This window comes from Desmodus rotundus, chromosome 12, assembly GCF_022682495.2.
Source record: "Desmodus rotundus isolate HL8 chromosome 12, HLdesRot8A.1, whole genome shotgun sequence".
NCBI lineage: Eukaryota > Metazoa > Chordata > Mammalia > Chiroptera > Phyllostomidae > Desmodus > Desmodus rotundus.
The window spans coordinates 74,722,328-74,737,445 of record NC_071398.1 but is presented as its reverse complement, the minus strand read 5'-3'; the positions used below and the strand labels follow the sequence as shown (position 1 = coordinate 74,737,445).

The 15,118-nt window shown below is 41.0% G+C and overlaps 1 protein-coding gene across 1 annotated transcript in view; it reads right to left on the bottom strand.

Moving 5' to 3' along the window:
• SLAMF1 (signaling lymphocytic activation molecule family member 1) overlaps positions 1–10,832 on the bottom strand; it is a 36,890-nt gene extending 26,058 nt beyond the window's left edge. The window contains exons 1-3 of the mRNA XM_024571326.4: positions 10,486–10,832; positions 3,838–4,176; positions 1,683–1,967 (exon numbers count right to left, since the gene is read on the bottom strand). Of these exons, the coding sequence (XP_024427094.1) occupies positions 1,683–1,967; positions 3,838–4,176; positions 10,486–10,561 (700 nt within the window). The 5' untranslated portion in view covers positions 10,562–10,832. The remainder of the gene's footprint in view (positions 1–1,682; positions 1,968–3,837; positions 4,177–10,485) is intronic.
• Between the last annotated feature and the right edge of the window lie 4,286 nt (positions 10,833–15,118).

Genomic DNA, 15,118 nt, shown 5'->3' with positions numbered 1-15,118 from the left:
TAAGGAACCAACATTGCCAACATCTTGATCTTGAACTAGTACCTATGAGGATTCCAGGGTTAGGCAACACAGCTCTGTCACTTGCTCTGTGATCTTTTTATATTTTTATTTTCTCATCTATAAAGTAAGGATACTAATGCTATTATATTTTGTTGCTGTGAGAATTGAGATGCTACATAACTGGCATCTAGTAAGCAACGCAGACTTGTCAGCTATTATTTTAGACACAGAATCTAAATCTTAGGTTAAGTGACTTGTCTTTGTAAGTTAAAAGGGCAGGATTGGATGTAGAACCTCTGGGGCCAGTTTAGTGTGGCATCTAAACTATGCCACACTGCTTTCTTGGTCCCACCAGCACATTATCAATGACCGTGGGCAGGGAGAAAGGTCTGAACTGGGGGATAGTCTCCTCAACATAGTTTGTGTGCCAGGTGGACAAACAGCCAGACACATTTAGTAGGTAGATAGATGACTGACTCTGCCATGAATGGCTGGAGAGGCAATATGAATGGCAGGTTCAGTCCATTAAGGAACTTGGATGCAGACTGGAGGCCAGATGGAATTTTCCCCCCAGTTCATGTGGGAATACCTCAGGGGAGTCTCTGACTGGAGATGCTTTGCTGAGGGGTATAAAATGGCTGGCTTTCCCTGCCCCCACATCCCTGGTCATTTGGAAATCCCTCCATATAAACACCAAGCCCACTGTCAGCAGGAGTCTCCTTGGAGACTTCCGGTGGATGTAGAGAGGGAATTTTAGGGCATAAGTAATGCCTTGTAAGACCAGTACCCTGGTCCTCTGTCCCTGAGAGAGGGACACAAAATATGTTGGTAAAAAGAGTCAGTGGTTGTCTTTTTCGAACTTTAAGTGGTTATACACACTTACTTAACCAACCCTCTTTTTTTTTTTTTTTTTTTTTTGGATAACAGAATAATGGTGCTTTTCTTTCTAGAGAAAAAGCAATTAGAAGATCTAGGTTTAGGTGCTGACTCTACCATTTATAAGTTGAAAAAACTTGAGAAAGGTAGTTAAGTTCTGTGAGCTTCAAGTGCCTCCTTTGTAAAATGAGGATGATGCTGCTAAGGTTATTGTGAGGATCAAAGGAGATTGTAACACTGAGTGCTTTGCCAATAATAAAGTGCTATACCATTTATCTTTATTCCCATACTTCCTTATCCAGGTTTTAAAAGAACAAACTCCCTGATTCCTCTCACTTGCTATGGGATCCACTGTCAATTCCATGAAAGTGGCCCTTCATCATATCCTGCTTTTCATTATTAAGCAAGTGTTTTAAGTCTTATCTTTACAACATGTTGCTGGAGAGTAGATCATGTCAAATCTATTCCCAAATTCCTACAACTTAGATGATCAATAAATACTTACTGATGGTATAAAACTGTCCCACCATTAGTGGAACAGGGATGTGGGAGTCAGTACCTGCCATCCACACTCCCTCACCCAGCCACCCCCACTGACAGGCACAAGGCAGGAGAAGAGGTGAAGGATCACAACTTGGACACCTGGGCTCTGGGTCTACCTCCATCATTTCTTATTGGTTTCCTCAACTGTGAACTGAAGGTAAAGTGTTGTTATCAAGGTGAAGACCATGGTTATGGAAGCAGAGTGATTGGTCCAGGTGGGACTAAGCCCCGATCATTAATGTGGCACACTAGCCACCACTCACCTGGGGAATATGACCTGCATCTGGGCCATGGGATGACCGTCTGGGAGAGGTTGCTGATGGGGTTGCTTGCAGTGCAGATGTAGGTACTGTCAGCATGCTGAGGGCCAAGAGTGAGATACAGGAGGTAGGAGCCATTGGCTATAATCAGCGGGTGGGTGCCTGTCTCCTCGCTCCAGCTGTACGCCACATGGTCTCCCTTCTCCACCTCACAGGCTAGCATCAAGCTGCAGTTTCCATTCTCCTGGGTCAGGTTCAACACCTTAATTTCTGGAGTGGAGACCCGCTCTGTCAGGAGGGGGAGGAAGGGAGCCATCACTGAAATTAAGCCCCTGGAATTCTGGCCTGACCTTTTAGTTAGAAGAAAATGCAGACTAGTGGCATTTTTGCTCACAGTGGGTCTGCAAGTATGATTTGTTTCTAGTATGAACCTATTGCTCTGCACCATCCTTGTCTTTCCACATACTCCCTTCTAGGACCACCTTGGGATTAAACAGAGAAGAAAATATTGTCTTTTAGTTCCCTCCTACCAACACTGTTAGGGATCCCCTTGCCTTCTCTGATGTCCTTGATCTAGGTTGTTCTTCTGTATTCTATCTGTGGAGTTTGCTGTCAACAAATCCCCCATAGGTTTGGTCGTCATTGGCTAAAGTATCACCTCTGTGACCTAAAAGAATGACTTGTTAATGGCCGAATTTTATCGTATGTGTGTGTGTGTGTGTGTGTCCAGTGCTGCCTATCCCTACATCAGAATGCCTGAAGTAGGGATAGGCAGCATTGACCCATCTCATCCTAATGCCATGAAGTAAGCAGGGGAAAATAAAATGTTTTATTTATTTAGTAACTACTATATATTCTTTAATCTTTTTAAAAATATTCTTTAATCTTATCAAAAACTTTCTCAACAATTACAACCCTAGTTATAATTATTCACATTTTATATATGAGGAAACTGAGTCCCTCATCAGAGTACCTTATGTAATGTCACTCAGCTTATAAGCAATCAAGCTAGGATCTGAACCTACATCTGTCTGACTCAAAAATCCAGCCTCTTTCTTTGACTTGAGAATACCATGGTTGCAGAGACCACATTTTCCAAGATAATAATTTGATCCCAAAATGTGACAAGAGGTCACAAAGGCAGTGAATTGTTCTGGAAAATGCATGCTCATGGCAGCCTGTGCCAGGACCACTGTGGGAGTGATCAGAACTCCCTGGTACCTGCTGGAAGGCTATAGAAATTCTGTATATGCTATTTGGAGGAAAAGAGATGCTGGGAGCAGGGAAAAGGTGGGATGGGCATTGCTGTCTTTCTGTATGTACCTTAGGATTTCAAAGACATGCTGGAGGGTAAGTGGGGCTCCCTGTCCCAACCTCAGAGATAAGGAAGCCACTGTGAAGAAGCAGGACAGCCCACATGGTGACCAGAACCCCTGAGAATTCAAGGGAACCTCTGGGCCTAAGAGACAGAAACTGGGTGCATTCAAGAGGGGCTGGCATTAAAAAGGCTCAAAAAAGCACACACATGGGATTCAGATGAACTTAGATTCTAGTTTAATTCTGCAACTAAGTGACTTTATAACCAGCCTTTGTTTAAATGAGAAAAGGGTGCCTCTCCCACCAAGAAGATACAATGCTATGCCAGGGCACAGGGCTAAGAGAGTGATGTGTAGGCTGAGTTCCAGCTCTCCTTCTCCCAGGACCCCTAATGCAGTGAACCACCCACACAGATGTATGAAATCATGTGCAAACCACTTCTCTGGATTCCAGTGTCCTCATCTATGAAAAAGAGGTGGGGCTTGATCAGTGGTATTAAAACTTTTTTAAAATCAGGGGAAAGAAAATCTTTTCAAACAAAATCTTATTTGCAAATTGAGGTTCTTGGGGCTCTGGGCCCTCTAACCCACAGGCAGCTGGACTCCTTTCCTTTGGGAAATTGGGGTAAGGGTGACTATGCTAATCAGCTATCACCAATGTGCAGTTGGGACAAAAAAGATATGTGATCCTCTAACACTTCCTCCTAAAGCACAGTTTAAATGCCCCCAGACTAGATCATGAAATTGTTCCCAATTCTGAATGCCCTTTGCTTCTTAGAGGCCTAAGTTCTTAGGCCATGGACCATCTTGGCCTACCAGTGTGGAGAAGCCATCATTGTTACCATAGAGCTCCAGCTGCAGGCAAAAGTGCTGGACTGAAACGTTTCCCTCCAGGGTTATAAAATACCAGCCCTCATTCTCCTTCTTGCTTTCCAGGATCCCCAGGTTCAAGTTTTCCAGATGAAATTTATAGCCATCTTCCAGATAGTGTGGAGAGACCCCTTTTGGCAAGTCAAGAGACACAATTTTCTTTTTGACGCTGTTTCCTGGTGATTCTGCCTTTGTAACGATGATGTGGATGCTCTTGTTCATACTCTCACTCATCCCTTTAGGTGTCAGGGGCAGCAGCACGCTGCTTCCCAACTGCTCACGGATTGTTGGGCATTTCATCAAGCCCTCAACTGTTGGAAAAAGGAGAAAACAGTCCCTTATTACAGGGGCCTTTTAGAATCATAGCCTGAATGTGGGTCAGGAATGACAGACTAGAGTCTCTCCTTCTTCCTCTTTGACCATCCGTGGGCTTTCCAGGCCTTAGTGATCTATAAGGACTGTCACGAGGGTCCTATTGTGTTTGCAATATTCCAGTGGAAATGTTGAAGTTACTTATTATAGAGCTGTATAGGCGAAGACACTCGGTGTCTTTGATCTGGGAGGGAATACTGTCAACTGAGATTTATAGTTAAGGTACCTAAGACACAGAGATGTTAAATGACTTCCCTAAAGTCATGTAACTAGTAACTGAACTAGAATTCAAGTCTGTTAATTCCTCGACCAGACTTCTCACCACTATATACTATGAAGGATGGGGAGCAACTGAAAGTGATTCTGAGCTCGTGAACCCAGGAGACCAAGGTTACAAGAGCATCATTGCAGACAATGAGGAAAGAAAAAAGGTGGAGGAAAGTGGAGTCAGGGAGGTTTTGAGTCGAGTGTTCGAACTGTGGTATCCTAGCCCTCTAAAAACCCATAAAAAGTAGTGAATCATGTTGAGGATGAGAAATTATTTGGTTTTTCTTTTTCAAAAAAGCTGAGCCAACAACAACTGAAAAAAAAAACTTTCAAACCATTGCTGATTATTTAACACTTCCTCTCCCATCAAACCATAACCCTGCTTCTCATTTCACTGAAGAAGAAGAAAAAACAAAGAGAGAACTTCCATTAATTATCACCACCAAATCAACCTACCTACTTTGATGGATTGTCTATGCTCCCATTTAAGGCTAGCTTCCTCCTTCATGGACCACTCACCTACTTCAAGGCTTTGCTTCTACAATTGCCCTACCCCTTGCATCATCAGCCTTATTATGGTATAATACATGGTGGGTTATTTCCATCAACACACAACATGCCAATATATGATTTTCTTCACTTAAAAAACCCTGTCCTGATCCCAGGTCTACCCCTAGCCTCCTCCTCATTTCTCTGTTTTTCATTATCACAAAGTCCCTTTATGTGTGCTTATATTTTCTGTCTCCACTTCCTGGCCCATTTTCCTTATACTCACTCTGAACAGGCATTTTTTCCTACTGCTTACTGGAATCACTATTATAAAGGTCACTGTATATTCCATGATAACAAGTCGACTCTCCATCTTCATCCTATGTTCTCAGGAGTACTTGACATAGTACATTAATCCCTCTTTGAAACACTGTCTTCATTTGGCCTCTGGAACACTACACTCTCTTGATTTTCTTTCTATTTTATTGGCTGCTCCCCCTGAATCTCCTTGACTGGAACCTTCTGCTCTTAAAGAACTCTAAGTATTAGAGCATCACAGAACTCATACTCAGACATCTTCTCTTTACCAGCTACACTGATCAAGTTGAACAATTCAACATATTTCTGAAATGCTTACAGAGATATTATATCTTTCACCCAAGCTTTTCATTGTACTCCTCAGTATTTGGAGGTCTAAAGAGCATCTCTAACTTAGCAAATGAACTTTTGATTCCAGAGCCCCTTCTGCAAACAACATCACAATTCCCCCAAATTCTCAGGTGAAAACATAGGAACCATCCTTGGTTCCTTTCTTTCTCATACTCCACATTCAGTTTATCAGCAATTCCTGTTGGCTGTGCCTTCAAAATATGTCTAGCATTCCAGCACTTCAGACCTCAATTGTTTCTGCCACCATCATCATGGGTCTGGGCACTGCCATTGTCTTCCAACTAATCTCCTGCATCCATACAATGGGCAGGGTAATCTTTTAAAACTGTGTCAGATTTTGTTTCTACTGCTTTTGAACTTCCAGAGATTTCTAGAACCCATAGAATAAAAACCCACAGTCCTTGTTTTGGCTTCAAAGACTCTGGACAACCCAGCTCCTGATACTGCTCCCACTCCATCCCCTTCCATCTCTCTCTGCTCTCTGCTTTCTGCTCTATGGACATAATGACTGTGGCTGTTTCTTTATTCATCCAGGACATTTCTAATTTGGAGCTTTTGCATTTCTCTCTCTCTCACCCCCCTCCCAACACCTTTTACATATCTGGATAGCTCTTTCCCTCACTTTAAGTTTTGCTATAAAAAAAAAAAAAAAGATCTCTGTGAGACCTGCTCTGACCTTCCTGTCTAAAATGGCATTTCCTTTCTTGTTGTACGTTTCACTGTCTGTTATATTATATATTTGTTTATTTGTGTCTTCCCCACTAGAATGCAGACTCATCAAGTGGGAGAATTTCATTTTGTTCACTGTTTTGTCCTTACAACCTACAACAGTGGTTGGCACATAATAAGTTTTTAATAAATATCTGTTCAATATACGAATGCCAAATGCCATATCACCTGACTAAAATCTTTCTTATTTACCTTGGCCCAACATATAACTGATCTTATAACTGAACTTAACCATAAGCTAATGTTCATAAAATAAGAAGTCTATGACTCAGAGAGAGCATAGATTGCTCTAGTTGATAAGAAAGTCAGAAGAGAAAAATAAAACTGTTTGCTTAAGTAATGCAACCACCTAGAACAGGCATGGTGAACTTGTAATTAAGATGGGTTGTTGGAAAATTAGAAAAACTGCCCAAAATGTTCTTGATACCAAAATACCCTGAAATCTTAATGCTGTCTTGTAAAGGGCCCAGCTAATATCAGACTAGAGAGTCAAAGCATGGGAAAAAAGAGAGAGCAGTCTACCTGGGCTAATGTCAAGATTAGAGTGATTGAGATTCATAATTATTACGGAAAGGTGAGAAAGGCAGTTAGGCATTTTTAAACAAAGTATCGTTAATATAGCCACTCTGAAAACAGAATGCTCTCCTTGTTGCTTAATTGATTAGATGAGGAATTGTGGTGTTAATGCTGGTGTTTTCACAAAGATAATTGCAGAAGCATGTTGGGATTTCTTTCTTTTCTTAATTTTTTAATTTTTTAATTTTTATTCAGTTACAATTGTCTGCATTTGCTCCCCATCCCTCCACCCCACCCTAGCCAGTCCCACCTCCCTCTCCCACCTCTACCCTCCCCCTTAATTTTGTCCTTGTGTCCTTTATAGCAGCTCCTACAGACCCCTCTCCCCACTATCCCCTCCCCACTCCCCTCTGGCTATTGTTACATTGTTCTTAATTTCAATGTCTCTGGTTATATTTTGTTTGCTTTTTTCTTTTGTAATAGCATGGATAGAACTGGAGAGCATTATGCTAAGTGGAATAAGCCAGGCGGTGAGGGACAAATACCATATGATCTAACCTTTAACTGGAACATAATCAACAAAGGATTTCTTTCAACCACATTAATGAATACATGACGGTCCAGATAATGTGGTAGGTATAGTACCCAAGAGAGTAACCTCTTGCATCCTGAACTTAAATTTCTACATATAAAGAGATGACAGAAAATTAGGACCATACATGCAAGAAGAAATGTCCTGTGGTACACAAGCCCCTTAAATTTTGTACAAAAGTTGTACAGAGAAGCATATGGACATTTTTTTCTGAGAACACAACCATAAATGTCATCTCTCAAAGGGGTCTGAGGTTCAAAACAAGAACCACTATCGCACTGTCTATATTTTTAGACCAATTTCAATACGGAGAGAAAAAATGGACAGATTCCTCCTTTCACACCATAACCCTCCCCCATCCTGTATCTCCCTTATGCCTTACCCCCATTTAACCTAACACCCCTTCACCATGGATGCATTCAGAACTCAGAATTGATGGAGACTGGGGAGCAGAGAGGATATAAGATGAGAGAGGGAGTAACAAAATAATATAAAAGAAAAATAAAAGAAAGAAAGTAGGAAGGGAAAGAGGAAAAGCAAAGAGGGGGCAGAGGAGAAAAACAGGTTGAGTGGTTTGTGCACACTCAGTCATGGGAAGTGGAATCAAAACCTGGTTAGGAAGAGACCCTCACACCCCACAACCACATAAAAATGATGAGGTAAAAGCTGTGTATGTGAGTGGCTTGGGGAATTGAAATCATCACTACTTAAGCACGAGCGGAAAAATGAGTGGTAACTTTAAAGAGGTTCATAAAACCCTTCAAGTGGAGTCCCCTGCTCCTGAAACATGCTGCTGCCTGATGAGTGTTTTCCAGTGGGTCTGTGATTCAGTCATGCCTGTTTATTGAAAGGGTCTGGAGAGAACATTTATAACTTTTAGCACCAACTCACTTTCCTTTGAGGGTAATTCTATTTAGAAAGTAGAATGATTCACATGGGCCATGGATATTTTCCTGAAATAAGTAGAATTTAGCCAAACCTTTCACAAGATGGGATTCTACCTAATGATAGAATTACTCCACCACTCCACCACTCCTACCCCATACATTCACGTGTTTGTAGTATCTTGCTATACCACTTCTTTCAGGTAGAGGAGAGCCAGGACTTACAAAGCCTCACAGTTCTTATGGCAAATCTGGGCCAGAAAGAAAAGATAACTTGTCGGAGGCTGCTTTAAACTGTACTCCCACCAGCTGTCCTCTTGTTCCCATCCCTTGATATTGCTGGGTCTTTCTATATTAGAATATTTGTACTTAGCACGCCCCAGCCCGAAAACCTGTTGTTACCCTTTGTTTGCTTGGCTAGCACCTTCCATCTCACAAGTCTCTGCCTCCGACCCCCAGCTGAGATAAGGCTTCTTGGTTGGGTAAATCTGTCACGGTTGACTTATCCTACTTGCAAAGTATTACTGTCTGGATTTTATTGGGGTTTCACAATAGGGTGTGTGTTTAAAAATAAAAAACACTGTAAAATTTTTGTGCATATTTCAGAGAAGATGCAACGCAAGGACAGGAGTCACTGACCATTGGGTAGACATGCCCTATGGGGCTGGGCTGTTACTCACTAACCCGTGACCTCCACAGCCTTCAATGGAACAGCTGTCAGTCAGCAGCACCTGAGACTCCATGGGCCAGGAGGCAAGCAAGCACAGAGATGAAAATATCCAGTGCACTGTTCAACCCCATTGCTCCTGATAGTCACTAAGAGGTATTCCAAAAATGGTGAAGTCATAAATAGGGTACAACCAGGAAGGCCTGGCTCTTTTTGTAATGGCTTAAAATGGTTCAGTTTGACTTTCTGAGCCTTGAGCTCAATTATTCTTCTCCTACACATCAGGCAGCAAGAGCCATGGGTCTACTTCATTCTGAGGAATAGTGTGGTCAGGAAAGGCCTTTTCATCGGGGAGACTGGAAAAAGGTAGGTCTTATGTGCAGTCCTTCTGATATCCCTAACATATCGCTGGGACTTTTCTGAAAAAGTCCATAATGGATTTGCAATCTTGAAACCCCCAAGTGCAAAACACCTGGAGTCTCAGGATCCACCCTCCTCACACACCACCCCCCACCCCTGCCTCAAATGCTGCTTCTGCTCCAGGCTGCTTCCTACACTCTAACCAAAGTCCCAAGGTGTTTGAGCTGAAATGGGATTCTTGCCCCAATACCCAGTGTACCTGAAGTTCACTTCTTTCTTGGCTTTTTCTTTCTCAAATACCTTTTTTCACAGCCCTGATACTACTAAAGAGAAACCATCAGATTGCCTTTGGAGGAAGACAAGAAATACAGGAGCAGAACCCAGCTCCAAATGCTCTGTTGTGTCACTGGCCCTAGCTGAAGCTGCCCTGACCCTTAGGGTTCCTCATTTGCATTTCCCATTTACCGTAAGCCCTGGGCTCCAGGAATACTGGCCTCTCCCCTCTTGTTGCCTTGGAATCTTCTCTTCCAGGAAAGTAGCCACCAGTACAACCACACTGTGGCCACTGTCTGTTCTTAACAGAATGTCTGGGATTTTCACTTCTACCCCCTCTTCCCACTATAGGCCTTCTTTGTTCTCAGACTATGTTCCTGATCCCCTTCCAGGGAAAGGGTATGGGAGTCATCTTCTTCCAAAGCTCCATCTTCCCATCTCAATCTCTTAGCCTGGGTATTTGCCAGAAGGCTGCCCATGCAAAAACAACCACTCAGCCGGGACTGACAGGAGTCTGTCATTCTGAGAGGCTGATCTAGATTGTGACCTGTGCCTTTGTCTCAGAGCTCCTGGTTTCCTTGAAATGAGGATTGGTGGGTCTGTGCCTTAGAACCCAGGGGCCCAGGAACTCATAATGTTCCTTCCTCTTAGAAAGAGGCAGGCAAAACTCAGAATGAGTCCTTAAGGAAGAGGCAGATGAACCATAACTCCCAGACCCTGTGTCTTCTCTCAGTCCATGGGGCTAGCTGACTCCATGGCAAGTACTCATAGAACTTAAAACCTAAAGTACATGAACACTCACCTGTTCTGCAGCTCAGTTCAAATGCCAAGGAAAAAAACAGCAGAAAGTTCAAGGAGAGAAGCTCCTTGGGATCCATCAGCCAGTAAGGAGAAGGAAGGGAGCCTGACGAGAGGAGCCCAGCAGTTTCTCGCAGAAGAAATAGCAGAGGCAAACTGTATCAGGCAGCCCTGCCTCTGCTGTCTAGTTTATGCATCAGAAACCAGCAGTCTTCCTGTCTTACGGGACTTTTTGTCTTAAAAATTGCTCATCTCCTTTCAGGCCTTAAATCACTTTGTTTTCCCAAGAAGTTCGAGTCAGGCGCTTAGACCACTAGAGGTGGGAAGAGAGTGCAGTCACCTTGACCAACTACGGCTATGAGCAGAAATGTACTCCTTTTGTTAGCTGTCTTTAGGAAAGGGGGACCAAGTTCTCTGGGTATTTTCATCTGGTAAATCATCTTAAGAGTGCAAGGAAAAGAGGAAGTTTTGTCAGACCACTCCCAAATTTGGGTTAGCTAGTTCAAAGTGGAACTTGGATGACTGAAGTTTAATGAGTTAATGGACCTCTTATTTCTGATTTATTCCATAATTTCAGACAACACCTCTACATGTAGTCAGGTTCTGATGCCAAAGTCACAGAGGGATGGGTGGGCAAGTGCAGATCAGTTGTCAGAAATCCAAATTCCCTGCTGGATAGAATGTGGTAAGATTCAGGAGCCCTGTGGTATGTTTGGAGGGGCCACTTTTATTTTTGATCTTGTGTCTAAATTTTTGTTGAGGAGAAGGGACTAGAATTAACAGAAGAAAGACCATGTACTTTTCCATGAGTTATGCTATACCAATGAAACCCTGGAAAGAGCTTATTACCAGTCCTCACAAGGAGACTTTGAAAGACCAGGCTAGTGTTTTTGAAGTCCATTTTAACAGTTCAAAGTCACTCTCCAATGGGCTTCCCTAAGGAGACCAGGGTAATAATAAAAATGAAGATTTTCTTAGGTAAATAAAAATTGAGGGAATTTGTTGCCAGTACTTCTGCTTTGCAAGAAATGTTAAAAGAAGTTCTTTAGGGAGAAAAAAATAACATAAATCAGAAACTCAGGTCTATATAAACAAAGGAAGAGCATTAGAGAAGGAATAAGTGAAGGCATAACAAAAACTTCTATTTTTCTTCCTCTTAATTGATCTAACAGATAACACATTGTTTAAAATAATAGCAACAATGTATTCAATTATGTGTGCTTATGTATATATCTTATGTATATTACATGCTTATATGTGTTTGTGTATAAGTAAAATGATGACAGCAATGATACAAGGGACAAGAGGGAGAAATTAGGATTATTTTTTTTATTATAAAATACTCACACTACCCATGAAACAGTATAGTGTTATTTGAAAGTGTGTTTGGATTAGTTGTAAATATATACTGCAAAATCTAGGTCAACCACTTTTAAAAAACATGCATAACTAATATACTAAGAATGGAGGAAAAAAATGAAATCATACAAAATTCTCAATTAAAACCACTTAGGACAGAAAAAGAGGGGAAGGCAATGACAACAAAGAGCAAGGGTAACAAATAGAAATAGTAACAAATACGATAAATATTAATTCAACTATATCAATAATCACTTTGAATGTCAATGGTCTAAATTTAAAGACAGAGATTGTTCGAGTGGATTAAAAATAAGACAACTGTATGTTGCCTGAAGGAAACCCATTTTAAGTGTAAAGACACAAATAGATTAAAAAGTAAATGGATGGAGAAAAAAAAAACATGGAAACACTAATCAAAAGAAAGCAAAGTAGCTGCCTTAATTTCAGACAGAGTAGACAGCAAAGCAGGGGAAATTATCAGGGGAAAAAAGGGACATTACACAATAACAAAGTGGTCAATTCTCCAAGAAGACATAGCAATCCTTAATATGTAAGTGCCTAACAACAGGGCTTCAAATATGTGAGGCAAAATCTGATAGAACTCTAAAGAGAAATAGATAAATCTGTTACTATAACTTGAGATTTCAACACCTCTCTATCAGAAATAGACAGATCCAACAGGTAGAAAATCAGTAAAGACACAGTGGAGCTCAACAACACTACCAATCAACTGGGTATAATGGACACCAACAGACTACTTCATCCAACAATAGCAGAATACACATTTTTTTCCTTAAGCTCACAAGGACTATTCACCAAGACAAGCCACCTTCTGGACCATAAAATACACCTCAACATATTTAAAAAAATAGAAGTCATCCAATGTCTGGCCTCAGACCACAATGGAATTAATCTAGAAATCAATATCAGAAAAATAACTAGAAACCCCAGAATATATGGAGCTTAAATAACACATGGGTCAAAGGAAGAAATTTCAACAGAAATTTTAAAATATTTTGAACAAAATGAAAATTATCAAAATTTGTGTGATGTAGCAAAAGTAATGCTTAGAGGGAAATTTATAACATTGAATACATATATTAGAAAAGAAAGACTTAAAAATCAATATTATAAGCTTCTACTTTAAGAAACTAGAAAAGGAACAAATTAAATCCACACTAAATAGAAAAAAAGAAATAATAAAATACTGAGCAGAAAGCAATGAAATTGAAAACATGAAACCAAGATAGAAAATCAGTGATCTTTGAGAGATTAATAAAATTGATAAACCCCTAGCCAGGCTAAATTATAAAAATAGAAAAAGGAAATGAATTACTAATATCATAAATGAATGAGGAGACGTCATTACAAAGCCCATGGACATTCAAATGATAATTAAGACATACTATGAACAACTTTATGTCCACAAATTTGATAACCTAGGTGAAATGGAACACTTCCTTGAAAGACACAATCTACCAACACTCACAGAAGATGAAATACACAATCTGAGTAGGCATATAATTTATTAAAGGAATTGAATCAATACTTTGTAATGTTTCAAGTCAGAAAGCACCAGTTTCAGATGGGCTTACTGGTGAATTCTACCAATAATTTAAGGAAGAAACTACACCAATTCTCTATAATTTCTTTCAGAAGATAAAAGTAGAGGGAATTCCTCCTAACTCATTCTGTTCCATATGCCAGCTCACTGTAATATCAGAATCAGACAAAGATATTACAAGAAAAGGAGAACACAGACCAATATCTCTCATGAATGTAGATTCAAAAATTCTCAATAAAATATTAGCAAATCAAATCCAACAACATATAAAAAGAATTATACATTATGGCCAAGTGGAATTTATCTCGTTGGCAAGCCTGGTTCAACATCTGAAAATTAATTAATCTATCCTGTTAACAGGCTTAAGAAGAATCACATGATCATATTAATAGATGCATAAAAAGCATTTGACAAAACTGAACATTCATTCATGGTAAAAACTCTCGGCCAAATATCCTTACCATGATAAAGAATATCTACAAAAATCTATAGTTAAACCAACAAAGATTTATTCCATTAATCTTTGTAATGATAAAAAGCAGGCATTATTATCACTCTCTTGCAGATTGAGGTACAGAGCTGCCAAATCACTTTTCTAATGGCTTAGAGACAAAAAGTGAAAGCGTTGGATTCAAATCCTGTGTTACCTGACTTCAGAGTCTATGCTCTATTCACTAATCATGCTACCTCCATTACACTGGGGAAGAACTTTAGCCAAACTTCAGGTTCATGTTAGCTAATAGCCCATTTCCTATGAAACATTGCCTCAGATACAGACAAAGGTAAGGGCAACAGGAGAATCCTGGGTGAGCACAGTTTCCTGACCCTCACCTTCATCATCTGTGACAAATAGCACTTCCTGCCTTTGGCTATGTGGATCCCCACCCTGAGATTGAGGAAGACCACAGGCTTTCGGGAAACAACCGTCCCCAAACACTCTCAGGTTAACTGGACAATGAGACCATCCCCTGCTCTTAAATAAAAGGGTGTCACATCCCCTTCAGACTTGCTACTGTCCTGACACTTTATGGCAAGATGTGGCAAAGTAACCTGCCTGAAAGTGACTGGCACTGGGCTGCCTCTGGCCTCCCAGATAATTATCATCATGATCACAGCTTCTGACCAGAGGTCCTTATAAACATGAGACAACCCCACAGGGTAGGGTCACTGAGGGGCAAGCCAGACCACTTGGCCACTTGCAGCCCATGATGAGCACATTTATCTGTATAAAAAAGAAGAAAAACCCCACAAAAACAAAATGAAAACATAAAATTTCCCCAAACTCTGAAACATCTCCTAGGAGACCTGATCACAGAGCCTTAAATTGGTCTGGGGAAAGCACTGGGAAAAACACCCAGGGTTCAGCCCTGTTGGGTGAGATGAGGAAGCCCATGAGAACAGGTAACTGATATGGTGGCTGAGCAAACCAGTCGACCAGATAGCTCTGTTGTGGGCTGGGATTGTAAGGGTTGAGGGGAGATTAGAGGAAACTAGGCTATGAAGTGGCTCTAGCTCAGACCTAGGCCCGGGTTTTACCCAATATTTTTATCCTGAGTGTTCATGCCAGCCAGTCACCTTCCTGAGCACATGGATGTACTGAGTAACATAGGTCCAGGTTGGGGATCTGGGGACATGGCTATAGGTAGCCTATGAAAACAGATGCCCTCTGGCAGTATCTTCTGGCCCTATCTGTTCTGTGGTGCTGAGATTGCCC